Below are 18,204 nucleotides of genomic sequence, written 5' to 3'. Positions count from 1 at the left end.
TCTTTACTGGGTGTTTGTAACAGTCGGGGGCATTGCATATGTCACAGGCGTATTTGCATCTGTGGTTCCTTTTATTAGAAAAACCATTGTAGCAATAGTCGCATACGTACTTGCACCCGATAAAGGCCCTCAAATTTTTTATCATAAAGTAATGACTATCTGACAGATAGAGAAAGACCGTCTTGTAGTGGGGCTTATTTTTTGTCATGTACTTTTCCAAAGCACCCGTGCTTGATCTGTGGAAAACTACAATTTTGATGTTTAACAATCTCTCAAACAATGCGACGTCATTAAACCGTATCATGTCTTGGATTGAAAATCCAGCCTTCTTTTGAATGTCAGCAGCTATGGGTATTAATTCGGGGTCTGTTTTTTGGGGGTTCAAAAAGTGTGCCAGACAAAGTGCGAAGCATAGCTTGTCGGACATATTTGTTGGGCAAAAAAGATTCATTCTATTTCTTTTTATAACCTCATTGTGTGCTAGATCGCGGAATTTTCTGCGAGCACCGCCGTTTTTGCTTCTGACAATAGACACGTTTAACAGCAGATCGTCATCAACGCGCACGGCCCTGTTGCTTTGCATGACTCTTTCAAGCTGGTCTGACAGCGCGGAGACGCTATAATCGTTAGCGGGCGTTAGCATCGCATTTATATCCGACATTAACGACTCTCCGCGTAATAAAACATTTATTATTCCACCTGACCCCCCTAATATTCTAGATAGAGAGACTATTTCATTCAGAACACCATCCAAAAATAGCACGTACGATGCCATATCTGTAGAAGCTATTGCCCTCAGATTTAAACTCCTAAGTATTTCCACACTGTTAAATCTTGTACGAGGAACGACGGTATAACCATTAAATTCACCCCCGTCTCTCACAAGCCTCTCAACGTCTTCGGACGTTAGACCCATATCAGCCATTTCAGAATTGTGGTGGGGGTCGGCCGACCCCTCACCACCGTGTTGAACATGTAAATTCTCGGATGCCCCGTCGTTTAGATCAACGACTGGAGCCTCTGGTTCAATTTGATTATTGATAAATCCAGCTTCTGGAACCTCAAAAACTTGATGCATATTTAAAACATCAGGATCTAAGACCATAGTCGGCTCTGGAGGGGGCTGTGAAATGGGATCGAGCATACTTATCAATTCTGCGAATTCGGCTGAATTACGTTGATTTCCATTCATAGCTCTGACAGTTTCTATCAGTATTTGCATTCCCAATTCGTAATCAAATATACCAAGCGGGGATTCATTGCGCCTTATAATTTTATTCGCATGACTACAACCAGAGTCCGAATTACGTTTTTGGGCCATTTTACAACAATATTCGGAAACACAGTGAAACCCCAAAATATACAAATAATCAAACAATGTAAACACAATAAAACTAAACCAAAAAAACAAAACAATATAGTTAAATCAATGAAAAAACTCTAAACCAAAATGAGTATAAAAACGGATTACGATGAAAAAAATAAACCAATAGGTATTAAGGACACAAGTTTAAAACAACAGTAAAGCAATATATTTAAAACAATGAAAAACTCTAAACCAAAATGAGTATAAAAACGGATTATATAAACGATGAAAAATAAACCAAAAATATAACAAGAACACAAGTTTAAAATATCAGTAAAACAATATATTTAAAACAATGAAAAACTCTAAGCCAAAATGAGTAAAAAAACGGATTATATGAGCGATGAAAAAAATGTATTTAGACACTTACCCTTGTGATTTTTAAAAGCGAACAGCTCTGTGGGCAAATCAACACAGGTATCCAGTATCCGAAATGTTTTAAATCCAATATGTCACAAAATGTTTAAAATGTCCCAGACAAATCCAAAAAGTCTCAGATTTTTCTCTTTTTTAAAGATACGTCCAAAGTGTTGTGGTCTGTATCCTAACCTGTAAACAGATAAAAACATGTTATTAGGATAAATATCTAAATAAAATAACTTTTTTCTTATGCAACATAAACGTACCGTGGAGATCCAGTATATATTTTTGCAATAGTACACACAACGTTCGCTTTGCCGTTGATATCCAAACCTTTAAAACAGATAACACATGTTATTAGAAAATATTAAAACAAACCAGTTTGTTTAAATCTATTGTAACAGGATTAAATAAATACACACCGGACAACACGCTCCACTCGGCGTCTCTTTTGTTCCAAGATTTCCTTGTTACGCTGCTGATGGTTCTAGTCACGGTCTGACTTTTTGTTCATTCCACGCTTCTCCGCGATTTACCAGGAATAGTTAATACCAGTTTAGACAATTTCGCTGCAATACCAGAGATTGAATTTTTAGTTTTTAAATAAATAGGACAAAATACTGGAACGAACACAGCGAAACACATACATACCAATAGACTTGAGTATAACAGCTCTGCTCCATCCAAACTGATGCCGGAGATCTCTTGTCACTCCCCAATAAAGGTTCGGTCATAAACTTTCAAAGATTACATCACACGACCCCCACACAAACACACACTGACATAATATCAGCATCAGAAAACTTTGTGTCTGAACAGAAAATAGACTAGTTCTATAGAAAATATCGGCTTTAAGTTTAACCAGTTACAGCTAATCACATATATATATATGATTAGTGATTGCCTTTAAATAAACTTTTAATGTTGCAAAACTGTAGATTCAACAACACACCCGCAGTGTGACACGCAGTGGTGAGACGCGCACGGGTCGAAAAGGGAGGGGTGATAGACAGCAAATGTCACAAACACGAGCCGTCATTAAACATGACTGCATACGCTTGACATAAAACACGCTCAAGAATAAACAAACCACTAAATGACCCGTCATAAAACCATTAAATACTTTCTGTCTAAAGTTGACAACTTGTACAGATTTTGATTGATGGTCCCGCCCCCTGCCAAACACGAGCTGTCAAAGAAGTCATAAAACACAAACTGTCAAAACACCATCTGTTAAGGAGTCATAAAACACAAACTGTCATAAAACCATCTGTTAAGGGTCATAAAACACAACCTGTCAAAACACCATCTGTCATGGGGTCATAAAACGCCATCTGTCAAGGGGTCATAAAACGCCATCTGTCAAGGGGTCATAAAACACGACCTGTCAGCGGGTGGGGGAGGGGGTCATAAAAGTTTGACGAATGGTGGTCCCATATAACTACTGTAGACACACTTGCAGAGAGCACCAGGTAATATGCTGCAAGTCCTGCTGAAAAGACTGAAAACACACACGTACACATATACACACTAAAAATTAGTTTGATTGTTTAGTTCTCCATCCATCCTCTACTATTGCTTCATTGTTCAGTTTATTTGAAGTTGTTTTTGCATTTTGGTTCATTATAAATGTTGTTCATAAATCTGATGCAGAGAAGATTTTTCACAGTTTTTTTCACACAGACGCACACGCACGCACGCACGCACACACACACACACACACACACACACACACACACACACACACACACACACACACACAAACACACACACACACACACACACTCTCTCTCTCTCTCTCTCTCTCTCTCTCTCTAATATGCTGTTATACTCCATATAACTCAATGCACAATCCAGAAATTAAGCTCTGTTTTTTTGCACAGGCTACTAAAGGGTTAATGGTGCCACATGGTGATCAAAAGTAAAAATGACAATTTTTACCTCTTTGCAAAAGGTAAAACCACAAAGAATCAAGAATGCATGGTAATAAGGTGTCATGGCTCTGCAATCAAAAAATGTTGTTATAATGGAAGTCAATGGGGAAAAAATTGCCACAAACAATAAATGAGGGAGAAAAAAAATTAAGCGGATGCTGCACAAAAACTAAAAATGCATCAAAGCCAATGTTTTTACCAATCTTTGACATGCCCAAGACTGTAAAAAAGGTAAAGGAAAATCCAGTCCACATTCACTTTTTATATTGAAAATCAGTCATTTTGTGTTTTTTCCCCAAATCAGTGACACTACTTATAAACTTGGCAATGAAAGTCTGGATTTTGTGAGAACACAAGATGGCCGCCGGAGTATATGGCTGGTAAACTACTCTGTTTGAATTGAAGTGATTATTGTCATTATAAGTGTATTTTGGATAAGAATCTAAGTGTTTTACCAAGAAGAACATCCCAATAAAGGGAATTGTGCTGGAAAATTGAGAATGACAAAGCCAAAAGGTAAAACCAAACAAATTGATACAGACAATGGGAATGAGGAAAGTAACGCAGCTATGTTTGGCATGGCGGAAATACTTAATGAAATTAAAGCATTTCGCATTGAGACGTCGGGAAATTTTGTGGCACTGAGGAAAGAAGTGAGCGACTTACGAAATGAACTTGGAGATATTAAAAAAAGAATGGACACTGCAGAACAGAGGATGTCTGACAGTGAGGACAATGAGAGGAATATTACGCGAGTAATGATTCACATGTTACAGCAACAAGTTTTACTCAAAGAAAAATGTGAAGACTTGGAAAGTCGTTCAAGAAGGAATAACATCAGGATTTACTCAGTGCCCGAGAAAAGTGAGGGAATTAATATGATTGACTTTGTGTCGAATTTGATTCAGGAACAACTTGGTGTTACCGCAGAGCTTCGCATTGAACGTGCGCACAGGATATACGTGCCAAAGCGGCCTGGGCAACTCGAGCGTCCCCGGTCTATTGTGGTGGTATTTCAAAGATATGCCACAAAACAGAGTGTGTTGAAGGCAGCGTGGATGAAGAAAATCATACAAGTGAATGGTAATAGGATTTACTTTGACGAAGATTTTACTCCAGCTGTCTACAAGGAAAGGGGGAAATATAAAGATGTGCGGAAGCTGTTGCGCGAGAGGAAGATTAAATATCGCATATTATTCCCTGCTAAATTGAAAATCTTTTGTGAAGACGGTAATGTCAAAATTTTTGAAAACCCAGCGGCAGCTATGCGAGGCCTATCTGAGTTTGGTATCACCATGAACCTACCTGAGGAGGAACGAGATCTGGAGACAACGCTGTGTGCGGCAGGTTGGCAAACGGTTGGCCCTCGCAGAAGGAAAACGGCGGTGTGCGACTTAGTAGATGCTGTTAAATCACTGTTGGACAATACGCATTTAACAGGAGCTACATGTTAAAGACATGGGGTTTCGGAGCATTTCAAGATTGGGATAATGGGCAATTATGGACAATGACATTAAGAAGGGACTGCGTGCACAAGGTATTGACTTTAAGTTTTTATTTTAAAGGCGCTGATTTGACAAGAAAAATGGAAATGCTGAGAATTAAGTTTCGTCTTGTGCATTTATGTTTGAATATTTCATTAATGATTAATGGTTGAACAAATTAACCCATTAGAGATGAGAGAAAATGGGGAATACAAAATATATGATTTAGATGTAGATTTGGATTCAGGAAGGCATGTACGAAACCAAAATTTAATTTCATGCAAATATTATAGTGAGGATGAATTTAATTTAAAAGTGAAATTAGACAATAATTTTTCACTTGTCCATTTTAATTGCAGAAGCCTTTATACAAATCTTGACAAAATTATAGATTATTTAAATACATTAAAAAGCCAGTTTGATGTTATTGCTTTTTCAGAAACATGGTTAAATGCCGACAAAGGTTATGATTTGGGAATCGAAGGATATAGTCTGTATCATGTTGACAGACCGGGAAAACGAGGAGGAGGTGTGGCAGTGTTTGTTAAGGAAACATACAAAACTACGATTATTGAAAGAATGTCTGTGGCTATAGAAGGACTTCTAGAATGTGTAGCAGTGGAGACAGAGTTGGAAACAAAGCAAAGAATAATTATCGCTTGTGTGTATAGAGCACAAGGTTCAAATGTAGAAGTATTTAAGGATAAACTCACTGCACTTGTGGATTGTTCAATGTTAAAAAAGACTATGTGGTTATGTGGTGATATTAATGTCGATTTAATGAAGACAAAAGGCCAACCAGCAACTAATGATTTTTTAAACGAAATGTATAGTAAAGGTATGTTTCCAGTGATATTACAACCCAGTAGAGTGACAAGGACAACTTCAACATTGATTGATAATATTTTTTTTAATAATATTGATATTACCTTTTATAGTGGTCTGCTTTTATGTGATATTAGTGACCACTTACCAGTTTTTATGGTCTGTGACCTAAAACTTTGTAAGAAGACAAGAGAGGCTGATAAAGTTAAATATATTCGTAGTCGGACGGAGAAGGAAATAGACTCATTTAGGAAGGATTTGATTAATTATGATTGGAGTAAAGTTTGGGTTGAGGATGTTAATAAGGCTTATGAGGCATTTTTGAATATATTTGTAACCCTTTATAATAAAAATTGTCCCTTAAAAATGGGTAAAGTAAATAAGTTTGAAAAAAAACCATGGATAACAAGCGGGTTACAGAAGGCCTGTAAAAAGAAAAACAAACTATACCGAGACTTTATTAAATATAAGTCTCGTGATCATGAATTTAAATATAAAAGATACAAGAATAAGTTAACAACTATAATGCGACAGGCAAAAAAAGATTATTATAAAAATAAATTGTATGAACACAAGACTAATATTAAAGAAACTTGGAAAATTTTAAATAAGGTTATGAAGCCAAACTTTCAGAACAATAATTTACCGGAGTATTTTGAGCACAAGGGTAAGGTTATTAAAAATGGAATAGATATTGCAAATGAGTTTAATTCCTTCTTTGTCAATGTAGGACCAAATATTGCGAAAAGAATTGAAAATTCCAATCATGTAGGTAATAGTGTGACAGGAGGTAGTAGAATCTTACAGTCAATGTTTCTTGACGAAATAACTGAAACTGAAATCTTAGACATTGTGAGGAAGTGTAAAACTAAAACCTCTTGTGATGGGGATGGAATAGATATGACCATTGTAAAAAAAACAATAGATTGTATAGTCCAACCTTTAACTTATATCTTTAATCTTTCCTTTAGTTCAGGTGTTTTTCCTCAAAAGATGAAGACTGCGAAGATAATACCTATTTTTAAGAAGGGTGACAAACACGAATTTAATAATTATCGACCTGTTTCAATACTTTCACAGTTTTCAAAAATATTAGAAAAATGGTTTATTTATAAATTGGATTTATTTTTGGAAAAAAATAATTTACTGTTTGAGTATCAATACGGATTTCGTTCTAATAGATCTACCGCTGTTGCATTAATTCATTTAACAGATGAAATTCTAGGTGCAATGGATAAAAAGCAGTATCTTGTAAGTATATTCCTGGACTTACAGAAAGCGTTTGATACTGTCAACCATAATTTATTGTTGTCAAAATTACAACAATATGGATTAAGGGGTCGGGTATATAAATGGCTTGAAAGTTATTTAAGTAATAGAAGTCAGTATCTACAATTTAAAAACTATAATTCAAATCATAAAACGGTGGTATGTGGAATTCCTCAGGGTTCGGTAATTGGTCCTAAGCTTTTTATATTGTTTATTAATGATATATTTGAGGCCTCCAAAGACATTAATTTTTTATTGTTTGCAGATGACACAACAGTGTTTAAGACAGGGGCAGATTTAAATAAATTAATGGTTACTATTGAAAGAGAAATGTCAAAATTAAAGAAATGGTTTGATTATAATAAATTGTTTTTGAATTGGGATAAGACAAATTATATGGTTTTTGGAAATAAGGGAAAACAAGAATGTACAAATTTAGTTATTCAAGATGTAAACATTGAACGTGTTTCAGAAATCAAATTCTTAGGGGGTATTTTAGACAGTAAACTAAGTTGGAAGTCTCATATAGATCATATCAAAAGTAAAATAAGTAAAAACATTGGTATTCTTTATAGAGTGAAATATATACTGGATGAAGCCTCATTAAAGCTTTTATATTTAACTTTAATTGTCCCATATTTAACTTATTGTACTGAGGTGTGGGGTAATGCATGCACCAGTTATACAGAAAGGTTGTGCTTACTCCAGAAGAAAGCAATAAGAATTGTGACGCACAAAGGTGGTCGGGACCACACTAATAAATTGTTTATCAAATTGCAGACTTTGAAATTTTATGATTTGGTCAAACTTAAAATATTGCAAATTATGTGGAGAGTGAAAAATAATATGGTGCCAATACATATTCAAAATAAATTTAAGTTAATTATAGATAGTAAAAATAGAAGAAAAGGCAACTTTTGTGTACCATATTCACGTACCTCAAAAAAACAAAAAGGGTTTATGGTAATTGGGATCAGTTTATGGAACTCTTTGGATAATGAGGAAAGATCATGCTATACGATAGTTCAATTTAAAAAAATATATATATAAAAAAGGTATTTCGAAAATATGAAGAAAGTGAAAAATAAAAATCAATGTATAATAAATATGGAATTGTTAATTATATACATGTGAAATAAAATTGCACTTTGATATAGAGAATGGGAGTAATACGAGCTATATATTCTGTGCAAGACTAGATATTTGGGAAAAGGGGCATGAATATATAAGACGATGTCTTCTTCATGCTCCTATTCAGCATTAGAAGATATTATTTAGTTGTGTATGAGATTATTTTGTGTTTGTAACAATATCATGGCTGAATAAAAGAATTTGATTGATTGATTGATTGATGAAAGAGTTAAAATCATGGAATTTTTGCAAACATTTGGTAGTTTTGTACTACCAAATCAGTACTGAGGTTGATTAACAGATTTATGCAAAAAAAATGTGAAAACAAATTCATCCGATAAATTTTTACAGCAGTTTAATTTAGTGGCCTTTTTTGGCCGCTAACAACACGTAAGGGTAGTAAATTTGCCCACGGTATATTTTTAAGTATTTGAAAAATTTCAAAGCATTTTCTTAAAATATGTGTAAATATAAGATTTGTATATAAAATCATTCCATTTGCTGAAACACAAAGAAAGTTGTGGCCAAATTAAGACAAAAAATTGCAAAAATGGCCAAAAATGGCCCCAACAACACATAAGGGTTAAGATCTCTGATGAAAGCGTTACGAGCAGACCTTATGGTGACCTGCTGGTGTTAAAACTCAATCTAGGGTCACAGCGTGAAACCAGACGAAAGACCTCCAGATGATGTCCAGCCAGATGTTACATCTCCCCCCTTCATGGCCGTTAAAGACCAGGGAGACTTTGGCGGGCGATGATTAGGCAGGTCATGGATTGGTCTTAATTGCCTACAGCGTTCGGTCAAACAGGCAAAGGGTGATTTGAATGAGGTTGGGCTCTGCTTGCGTGTCCATGGTTCTATTTGAGTGTCCGAAGGAGGACAGCTGCGCACTTGTTCACTGAGCTCTTGCATTCTGTTGACTCCTTAGATGGGATGAAGGCTAGGCAGAGAGTAAAGACGTATCCTACTCTTGCGTAGAAGCACAGTACCATGTCAGCGGCGGTCCAAGATCAGACAACAGAAAGGCTGTCCATAGCAGGCATCCGAGCGAGTGTCTGGAGGACAGTGTTGATGGGTGTGACATCAATTAGTTGGGTCCCCCCTTATGCAATCCTCATTTCCAGTTCAGGGTCTAAGATGAAGTGGTGGTCCCTGAAGAAAGTTGAGATTTCCAGTTTGATGTGGTACTACTCACTGGGAAGGTGATCAAGTGCCAGGTCATCGATGGGGAGACTCCCATCCTTTGGAGTTTGAATCCACTTTGTCTGGTTGTGCAGACTGATGTGGGTGGTGGTGTATGTTAAAGTGTTTGTATATGCTGTGGTGTTGAACAGCCATCAGTCCCCTTATGAAAAAGAAGTTTATTGAAGTGTGCTATAAGTATACTTCTTTTAAACTTAAAATAAGAAAGTATACTTTCAGTTTACTTTTTATGTACTTCTCTAAAATGTACTTTAGGTACTTCTCAGAAATATACTTAAATTGTACTAAAGTACTTGATCTATACTGACCGAAATATCTAAGTATATTTGGCCTATACTTTTTTACTGACATATACTTAAAAGTATAAAGTAAAAATGCAACAACGAAAGCTACATCAAGAAAGCTGCAAAAAGCCATATGAATAGCCCTGGTGAAAAATAAATATACTTGTATTTCAAGTATATTTAACTTTGCAATAGTACATCACAAATATACTTAGAAAGAAATGTACCAAATTTGAATATATTGAAAGTATGCTTACAACATATTTGCTTACAAGCTCAAAATAATTATAATTTAGTAGATTTTCTAAAAGTATACTTTAAAAAATATACTTGGAGTTAAAGTTCTGTGCAATTTTTAAAGTATACTAATTTGAACTTATTTTAAAGTTTATTTAAGGTATACTTTATCTGTTAAAGTTATCATTATAATAATGCACTGACAGCATATTTATAAAATACATTATTTAGCATCCCTTAGAAACAGTATATTTTAAGTAAATTTTGAAAGTATATGTATTGTACAAATGTATATTATCTTTATGGAGAATCTTTAGTATTAGTAAACTAGTAAGTTATTAATTTTGTGCTGCAGGTATACTTGCAAGTATTCATTTACTATACTTTTAGTTAACTAGTGTACTCATACTGAAAGTGTACATGCAAGTGTTCTGTTAGTGTACTCTTAGTAAACTAGTAAGTTACTTATTGTGTGCTGCAGGTATACTTGCAAGTTTTCTTTACTATACTTTTAGTTAACTAGTAGTTTACTACTCAACTTTACTTTAAGTGAACTTAACATCATACTATAAATATAAATATATTGCACTTAAAGTACAATACAATGTTCCTGTGTATTATTTTTTTTCGTATGCTTCTTTCGTATGCTATCAGTGAGCTAATCAAACAAAAATAATAAAAAAAAAATATATATATATATATATATATATATATATATATATATATATATATATATATATATATATATATATATATATATATATATATATATATAATGGGACACTACAGTGGGACACTACAGTGGGACACTACAGTGGGACACTGTAGAAATTGTGAGTAAAAAAGGAATGGAATAATTTACAAATCTCATAAACTTATTAAACTTATTAAACATATTAAACTTATATTTTATTCACAATAGAATATAGACTATCTCTGCCCATCTTGACTTCTGAGAGACACTGCCACACTTTTTATACCCAATCATGTTGCCAATTAAGTTGCAAATTGGTCCTTTAGTTGTTCCTTATATGTACATTTAACTTTTATACTCTTATTGCTACCTGTCCCAACTTTTTGGGAATGTGTAGCTCTCATAAAATCCCAATTGAGCCAATATTTGGCATGACATTTCAAAATGTCTCACTTTCAACATTTGATATGTTATCTATATTCTATTGTGAATAAAATATAAGTTTATGAGATTTGTAAATTATTCCATTCCTTTTTTACTCACAATTTCTACAGTGTCCCAACTTTTTCTGATTTGAGGTTGTATATATATCTATATATATGGCTGAACCCCCTGAATATTAACTTTTGTTCTGGACTCCATTTCCCATAATCCTGCATGCCTGGACTGATTAGTCTGCCACCTGAAACGCAATGGACAGCCTATATAAACTCTCTGGAAACATTCAGTCAGTGCAATGTCTTGATTTGTACCGCCTGTCATTGCTGAGCGGTTTGCCTGCCTGCTTATCTATCTGTATTTATTAATCTTTATCTGTTTTACCCGGTTTATGAGTACTGTATGTACTGACCCTTTTGCCTGTTTCATGACTATGAGATTTGCCTGCCCTACATTGCTGTGTTTGACCTTGCCTGTTGGAATATGAGTGTGTTTAATAAAAACCTGCAGATGGATCCTCAGTGTCAAAGTGCTTTGTTACACAAGCAGTATACAATAAGTAACCTACTAGTTTACTAAGAGTACACTAACAGAATGCTTGCATGTACACTTTCAGTATATGACTAGTAAACTACTAGTTAACTAAAAGTAGACTACTCTTACACTTATAGTACACTTAGAAGTATACTTTTATATACTAAAAGTGGGCCAATTTAGTCCCAAGCGGTATTACAAGTACTAGAACATAAATGTGAGTACACTTACTACATAAAGTATACTTAAAACTATACTCCAACATTACTTAAGTATACTTAATAAAATTAACTTGAAGTGTACTTCTTTTTCGTAAGGGTTGCCACTAACACTTGTAGGTGACCCTTACGAAAAAGAAGTATACTTCAAGTTCATTTTATTAAGTATACTTATGTAATGTTGGAGTATAGTTTTAAGTATACTTTATGTAGTAAGTGTACTAACATTTATGTTCTAGTAGTATACTTAAAAGTGTACTGCTTGAATACCGCTTGGGACTAAATTGGCCCACTTTTAGTATATAGAAGTATACTTCTAAGTATACTATAAGTGTAAGAGTAGTCAACTTTAAGTGTACAACTAGTGCACAATTAGTTCTTCATTTGTACTGCAAGTGAACTCATGAGTATACTAGTAGGTTTCTAGACTTATACTTCAAGTGTGCATGCAAATGTTCTGTTAATGTACTCTTAGTAAACTAGTAGGTTACTTATTGTAGGGCAGGCAAATCTCGTAGTCATGAAACAGGCAAAAGGGTCAGGGCAGTCAACAAACATACTCATTAACCGGGTAAAACAGATAAAGATCAATAAATACAGATAGATATGCAGGCAGGCAAACCGCTCAGCAATGACAGCCGGTACAAATTAAGACTTTGCACTGACTGAATGTTTCCAGAGAGTTTATATAGGCTATATACTAGACACTTTAACGTTTTAAATGATGTATAAATCATATCTGTATGTCAAAAATCAGCAGCGTAATTTAAGTCTCTTTGCGGAGTGATTGAAAAATAAAGAGTTTGCGGCACCCACGCCACCGTCGACCCCAGAGTGTTAAAAAAAATTCATTTTAATTTTACTTATCTTCTCTCATGTGCTTGGTCATTGGGGTATCTTTGGGGACCTCCTCGAGGTGGAACTTGGGGAGGGACGTTAGTGGTCCACTCCTGCTGGTGACATTTACTTTGTATTGGCGGTCAGGTTCCTACGGACGCTGCCCTTCTGGCGTTCTGATGAACTTGGCCGTTTCCATGACCTTTTGGGACATCCCGTCTGGTGCTTGGGACGAGCCCCCTTGTGGCTGTACGGTTCCTGGCTGGCTGTGAAGTCCTTCGATTCTCTTGACTCTCTGCTTAAATGTCTTTCACTATGGCGCGGTTGTGTGCTCTCCAGTGGCAGTTTGGGGTAAATTTCAGAGACAGAAAGGATGACAGTCTTTTCAGAGGTGGCTTTTTGTTTACCGTAGGCTTTGTAGGCAAAGTCCCGCAGCTGTCTGGTTGTCATTGTGCGAGGGTAGGCCATAAATCCTGAATGTTGGATAACGGTAAAGTTAAGCATTTGCAGGAAGAGGATCATGAAGTTAAATTCCTCCTTCATTTTTGGCTCATTCCGTAAGCCGAAGTAGACTGAAAAGACAGTTGTAGTAGGCCTGTGGAGTTTCATTTCTGCTTTGTTTTAAGTCCATTGCTGCAGTTAGTCCATGTCGTGATTCTAGATCTGAAAACTCTTTTATTGAGGCCTTTTACAGCTGCTTTAAATCCATCTTGACACTTTCTGACTGCTGGTCCAGGAAGCTCCTCACCTCACGGCTGGAATGGTAATCGCTGCTCTGGTAGAGTTGAGGTCTTTCATGATGGACGTTGGGGAACTGTGTGTGATGACTCTTGGGACATTAATGATGCTGCTGTGGTGTGCACACAGTTAGGATGTGGAGAAGCTCTTAGTGCAAACAGTGGGGCTTCTTTTGGCCAGGGTAGTGACCCAATCTGGCTGGATGATGTTGCATGTTCTGGAAGTGAGAGCAGCATAAAACAGTGTAAACACAATGGACTAGGATCCCATAACTGTGGCCACAATGAAGATGCTGGTGTTACATGTTCAGGTATGAGAATATTAATTAATTTATTCTCATAATTTCCTATTTTACTCCCTGGATAGCCTAATAAAACAAGCTGTCTGTACTTAAAACATGTTTAAATCTGTAGGGTAACATTGTAATTGTGATTCTCAGAAACAAAGACACATTTCATCTAGAATAATTCTAGAATACTGTTTATATCTAATGAGCAAAAAAAAATATGCATCACACACATCAACTAAGTTTCTTTTATGTCACATAAGATGTGTTGAGATTGGTCAGTGGCTCTGATTCCTGCTGTGGAAGAGTGGAGATCATTCACAATGGCCAGTGGGGAACTGTGTGTGATGACAACTGGGACATAACAGATGCTGATGTTGTGTGCAAACAATTAAACTGTGGCAGAGCCATCAGCGCCCCTCACAGTGCAGCATTTGGTCAGGGAAGTGGACTGATCTTGCTGGATGATGTTGGATGCTTTGGAAATGAGAATACCCTTACACAGTGCTCACACAGAGGTCTGGGAAAACATAACTGTAATCATGGTGAAGACACTGGTGTTGTGTGTACAGGTAAGACAGATCATTTAGGGAAATGGGAGAGACTTCAGATAGATTTGCTCCTGATTTGTGTTTCATGCTAAATATTAACTAATTTTTTGCAGGTGATCTGCAGATGCCCACCCTTTCCATTATCTCTCCACATTCAGTTGTTTCTCCTGGAGAAAACATTCAGTTCAGATGCACAACACCTAATCCAAGATGGCGGGAAAATGCTGAATTCCACCTGTTTAGAAACAGATCATCCACAATATCCTCTCAAACAAGTGTATCTAGTGTGACTTTCAGTCTGACTGCAGACGTCTCACATCAGGATCAGTACAGCTGTGGTTACTCTTACAGGAGTGACATCATCAAGTCTTCCAGGAGTAACACTATTAAAATTACTGTAGGTGAGTGTGTTCACAATGAATTGTTGCTTTTTCTGCACTCAATTACATTTTCATTATATTTATTCGTCTGGTACTTGGTAGATGCTTTTATCACAAAGTTCCACACTGTGCATTTCAATTCTACATTTTTATCAGTAGGTATTTTCCCTGGGAAGCAAACCCAGGACCTTTCTACTACTAATGCAATGGTCTACCACTGACCTATATAGGAACGCTCTTGTCACAGCCATTTGTAAATCATAGATTAGTTAAAGACAATCAGAATGTGTTCCCTTTGTTTTCCAGTGAACCTGCAGAAGCCCAATATTTCTCTCAGTGGATTGTTTGACTTTGGTCCTCATGGTTCAGTGGTCGCAAGAGGTCACAACTTCACTATTACTTGTTCATCTGAATCTCAGTATTCTGGAGGCTTCTTCTCTCTGTTCAGTGGATGAAACATCACCAGGAATGAACCAGCTGTCAGTCATTCAGCCATCTTCATCTTTCCTGAGGCAGATTATTCACATGAGGGAAACTACAGTTGTGTTTATGTTGTAAATGTGTCCTCACGTAATTTCCATTCAGATTTGTCTGACCTGCTGCTCACAACTATACGAGGTGACTTATGGATGTTTTAATATTGTCTAACCATCTGTGAAGCTTAAGCTGTCCTATAAACACATAACATGTAATCCATGATTTAACAAGTGACAAAGTGTTATTAATTACTTTATAATTTCTGCTGCACTGTGCTATGCAGCCCCACCCACTGAGCAATCACATTGGTCCAAAATCCTGCAGGGTGTTGTGATTGGCTGTGTCCTTGTTTCTCTGAGCGACATATTTTCATGTGGACAGGCAGATTTCTTTCCCTTGGTAACTTGTTGCATTTTGCCTGATAAAATTAAGCACAAGATGTTAATAATAAACTGCTGATAAAGAAAGAATAACTTCTCTCTTTCAGCCTCTCTGCTTCCTCTCACTGGTGCTGTTGTGTCAGCTGTACTTCCCATCTTCTATGCTTTGTAATCTTCTTCATAGTGAAGAGAAGACAAAAACAAAACAGTCAGGAGATTTGTTAAAAATGCTTTTTTAAGAAATGTGAAATTGTGTTGCATTTTATCAATAAAAACACACGACTTCTTTTATCTTACCAATGCCAGCGTGTTTCTTAAAAATACATTTTTAAGGTCATTTTATAATTCTGCAATGTCTGTAGGTGAGGGTAATACATATGAAGGTACATCCCATGACACCAAAAATGAAGAGGATGATGATGACGTAAATCAAAATGTGGAACTTGACAAGAAAGACAACGTGAGCAGTGATGATGACTCTGAACAGGACTATATTAATGTGGATCCAGAAAATTTAAAACAGGATTGTATGAATGCAGACACAGATGATTCTGAAGAGGATTATGTTAATGTTGATATTACAGAGAACAGAAGTACGGTAGACAGTAGATACGATGATGACCTTTATGAAAGTTTTATTGATGATGAGTGAACCTGAAATAAAGTAAATTTACTTTAGAGCAGAGGTGCCCAGACTATAGGGCCTGCGGGCAAAAGCTGGCCTGTAATGACCTTTAATTTGGCCCATCATGCCACATGCGATAAGGAAAAAGGATAAACATCATTGACGCAGATGTTTATTTCTAATTGTTTAAAATATAAAATGATTTTCTTTATTTGTACATTACATAAATGTTAATTGAAATTAAATGCAAGTTATTAAAGTGTATAAATGTACATGCAAACTTGAAGGTGTATAGAATCCATCACGAAACTCAACTCGTGTACTATAAGCTAATAATAAAGAGGTCGAGGTGGTGGCACACAGACAAAGGGAAATTTAAAAAATCAAAATAATTTCTTTTTTACAACAGTTGTCTTCTGAAAATAAAACATAAACAGAGCAATGTTTGCTTATTTATTTTTTAAATATCAGAAAATTACAAATTAGAAGAATCAGGTTTGAGTTTTGGTCCTTGGGAAAAAGTTTGGGCACCCTGCTCTAGAGAGCGCAATATTCATCAAAGACTGATGGGCTAAATTATGATGTTCATGTTATGGTGTCTCTTGATGTCACTGTCTCTGGTTACAATGTAAAAGCTTTGTTTCTTCTTCTTTCTGTTGTCTTTAATAGCTTTCAGAATTATAAAACAATATTGAGATAAGATCAATATTTAAACTTGTTTAACTGTTAATGAAAATTTCATTAACAGTTAAACAAGTTTAAATATTGATCTTATCTCAATGCTTAATGCTAAACTATGTTTTGCCATCAGTATTATGTTTTATTCAGAATTAAATGTGAAAATAGGTTTAATCAGTTGTCTTGTTTTAGGCTGAGGAAGAACTACAGTACAAACTGATACATGTTGGAAACTTTTTTAAATGTAACATGCTCTGATTTTTAAGTGCAGCATTCATTACCAATGCAAACAATAAAAACAATAAATTAAATCTATGGGTAGAGAGGTCTTAAGTAACAGCATCTTTCTGTTGGCTCACTAGAAACTCTAAATAACAAAATGTTATTACACATTTGTTCTCATTAGTTCTGCTTTACATGCCACAAACATTGTGCTGAGCAATCCTAACTAAATAAAAATATAAAAAGGAACCAACGAACTGCAACTTCCTATTCACTTTTGCTGATTTAATGCAAACACACATACCATAAACCAGAACTATTTAAATAGTCAGAGGTAAATACAGTATGTTTACAATTAACTAAATATGAACTTTGAGGTTTCATTTCAAATGTCAAGGTTATTTAAAGTACACAAACACCATTTAATTCAAATTAATAAGGGTTTACTTTAACCTGTTTTGTAAAAAATAGAAAAGGTATGCATAATATTAGTATAGATGGGATCTTTATGGTACTGTATGATTATAAGTTGGACTAGACTGCAGCCTTAAATTTAAAAACGTGCATTGCTATCCATACCCACCGATATAGCACAGCCAGAGCTTAAACGAGTGCATGTTTAAGTCTCCTGCGTCTCCTGCAGCCCCTCTCCCCACCATAGCATAATATTTCTATAAGCCTATGCAGTTACACTTCACAATAAGGTCTCATTTGTTAACATTAGTTGATGTATTAACTAACATGAACTAACCATGAGCAGTACATGTTTAAATTAACATTAATAAAGATAAAATAATGCTTTATATTAGTTTTTTTTTATTTATATTACATTGAAACTTTAAACAGGTGTAAGGACTTTGTTGTTTTCATGTATCCTTGGCAACTAGCCAGCCTGAAAAATATGTACATGAAATTAAACTTGACACAGACAGAGAGAGTTGACTTTATCCGACTACCAGATCCATGTAGTGGAGTGGATAACAACACCACTTCCATTGCCAAAATGTGTATGCAACTATTTGATCACGTGGGCTGTAAAAGGGTCTATTT

At 35.5% G+C, this 18,204-nt stretch overlaps 1 protein-coding gene and 1 long non-coding RNA gene across 2 annotated transcripts; one reads left to right on the top strand and one right to left on the bottom strand.

Annotated features, from left to right (window-relative positions):
- Positions 1-1,775: 1,775 nt before the first annotated feature.
- Positions 1,776-2,583, bottom strand: LOC135767394 (uncharacterized). The gene is made up of 4 exons (XR_010542016.2): positions 2,378-2,583; positions 2,149-2,295; positions 1,993-2,059; positions 1,776-1,915 (listed from the first exon to the last, which is right to left on the bottom strand). It is a non-coding gene; the product is annotated as an uncharacterized lncRNA (long non-coding RNA).
- An 11,274-nt stretch (positions 2,584-13,857) lies between these two features.
- Positions 13,858-15,242, top strand: LOC135760252 (scavenger receptor cysteine-rich domain-containing protein DMBT1-like). The gene is made up of 4 exons (XM_073813716.1): positions 13,858-13,865; positions 14,115-14,413; positions 14,506-14,793; positions 15,079-15,242. The coding sequence occupies exons 1-4, from the start codon at positions 13,858-13,860 to the stop codon at positions 15,225-15,227; spliced, it is 744 nt and encodes a 247-aa protein (XP_073669817.1). The 3' UTR covers positions 15,228-15,242.
- The last annotated feature ends 2,962 nt before the right edge of the window (positions 15,243-18,204 follow it).

This window comes from Paramisgurnus dabryanus, chromosome 3, assembly GCF_030506205.2.
Source record: "Paramisgurnus dabryanus chromosome 3, PD_genome_1.1, whole genome shotgun sequence".
In the NCBI taxonomy this organism is placed as follows: Eukaryota; Metazoa; Chordata; class Actinopteri; order Cypriniformes; family Cobitidae; genus Paramisgurnus; species Paramisgurnus dabryanus.
Note: the sequence above shows the minus strand (reverse complement) of the source record. Positions and strands in the feature narration are given on the sequence as shown.

Excerpts from the sequence above, each read along its gene's own strand:
- LOC135760252 (XM_073813716.1), top strand. Across the intron at positions 14,414-14,505 it reads CACTGGTGTTGTGTGTACAG|GTGATCTGCAGATGCCCACC; the intron begins GTAAGACAGATC and ends AATTTTTTGCAG. Across the intron at positions 14,794-15,078 it reads CACTATTAAAATTACTGTAG|TGAACCTGCAGAAGCCCAAT; the intron begins GTGAGTGTGTTC and ends TTTGTTTTCCAG.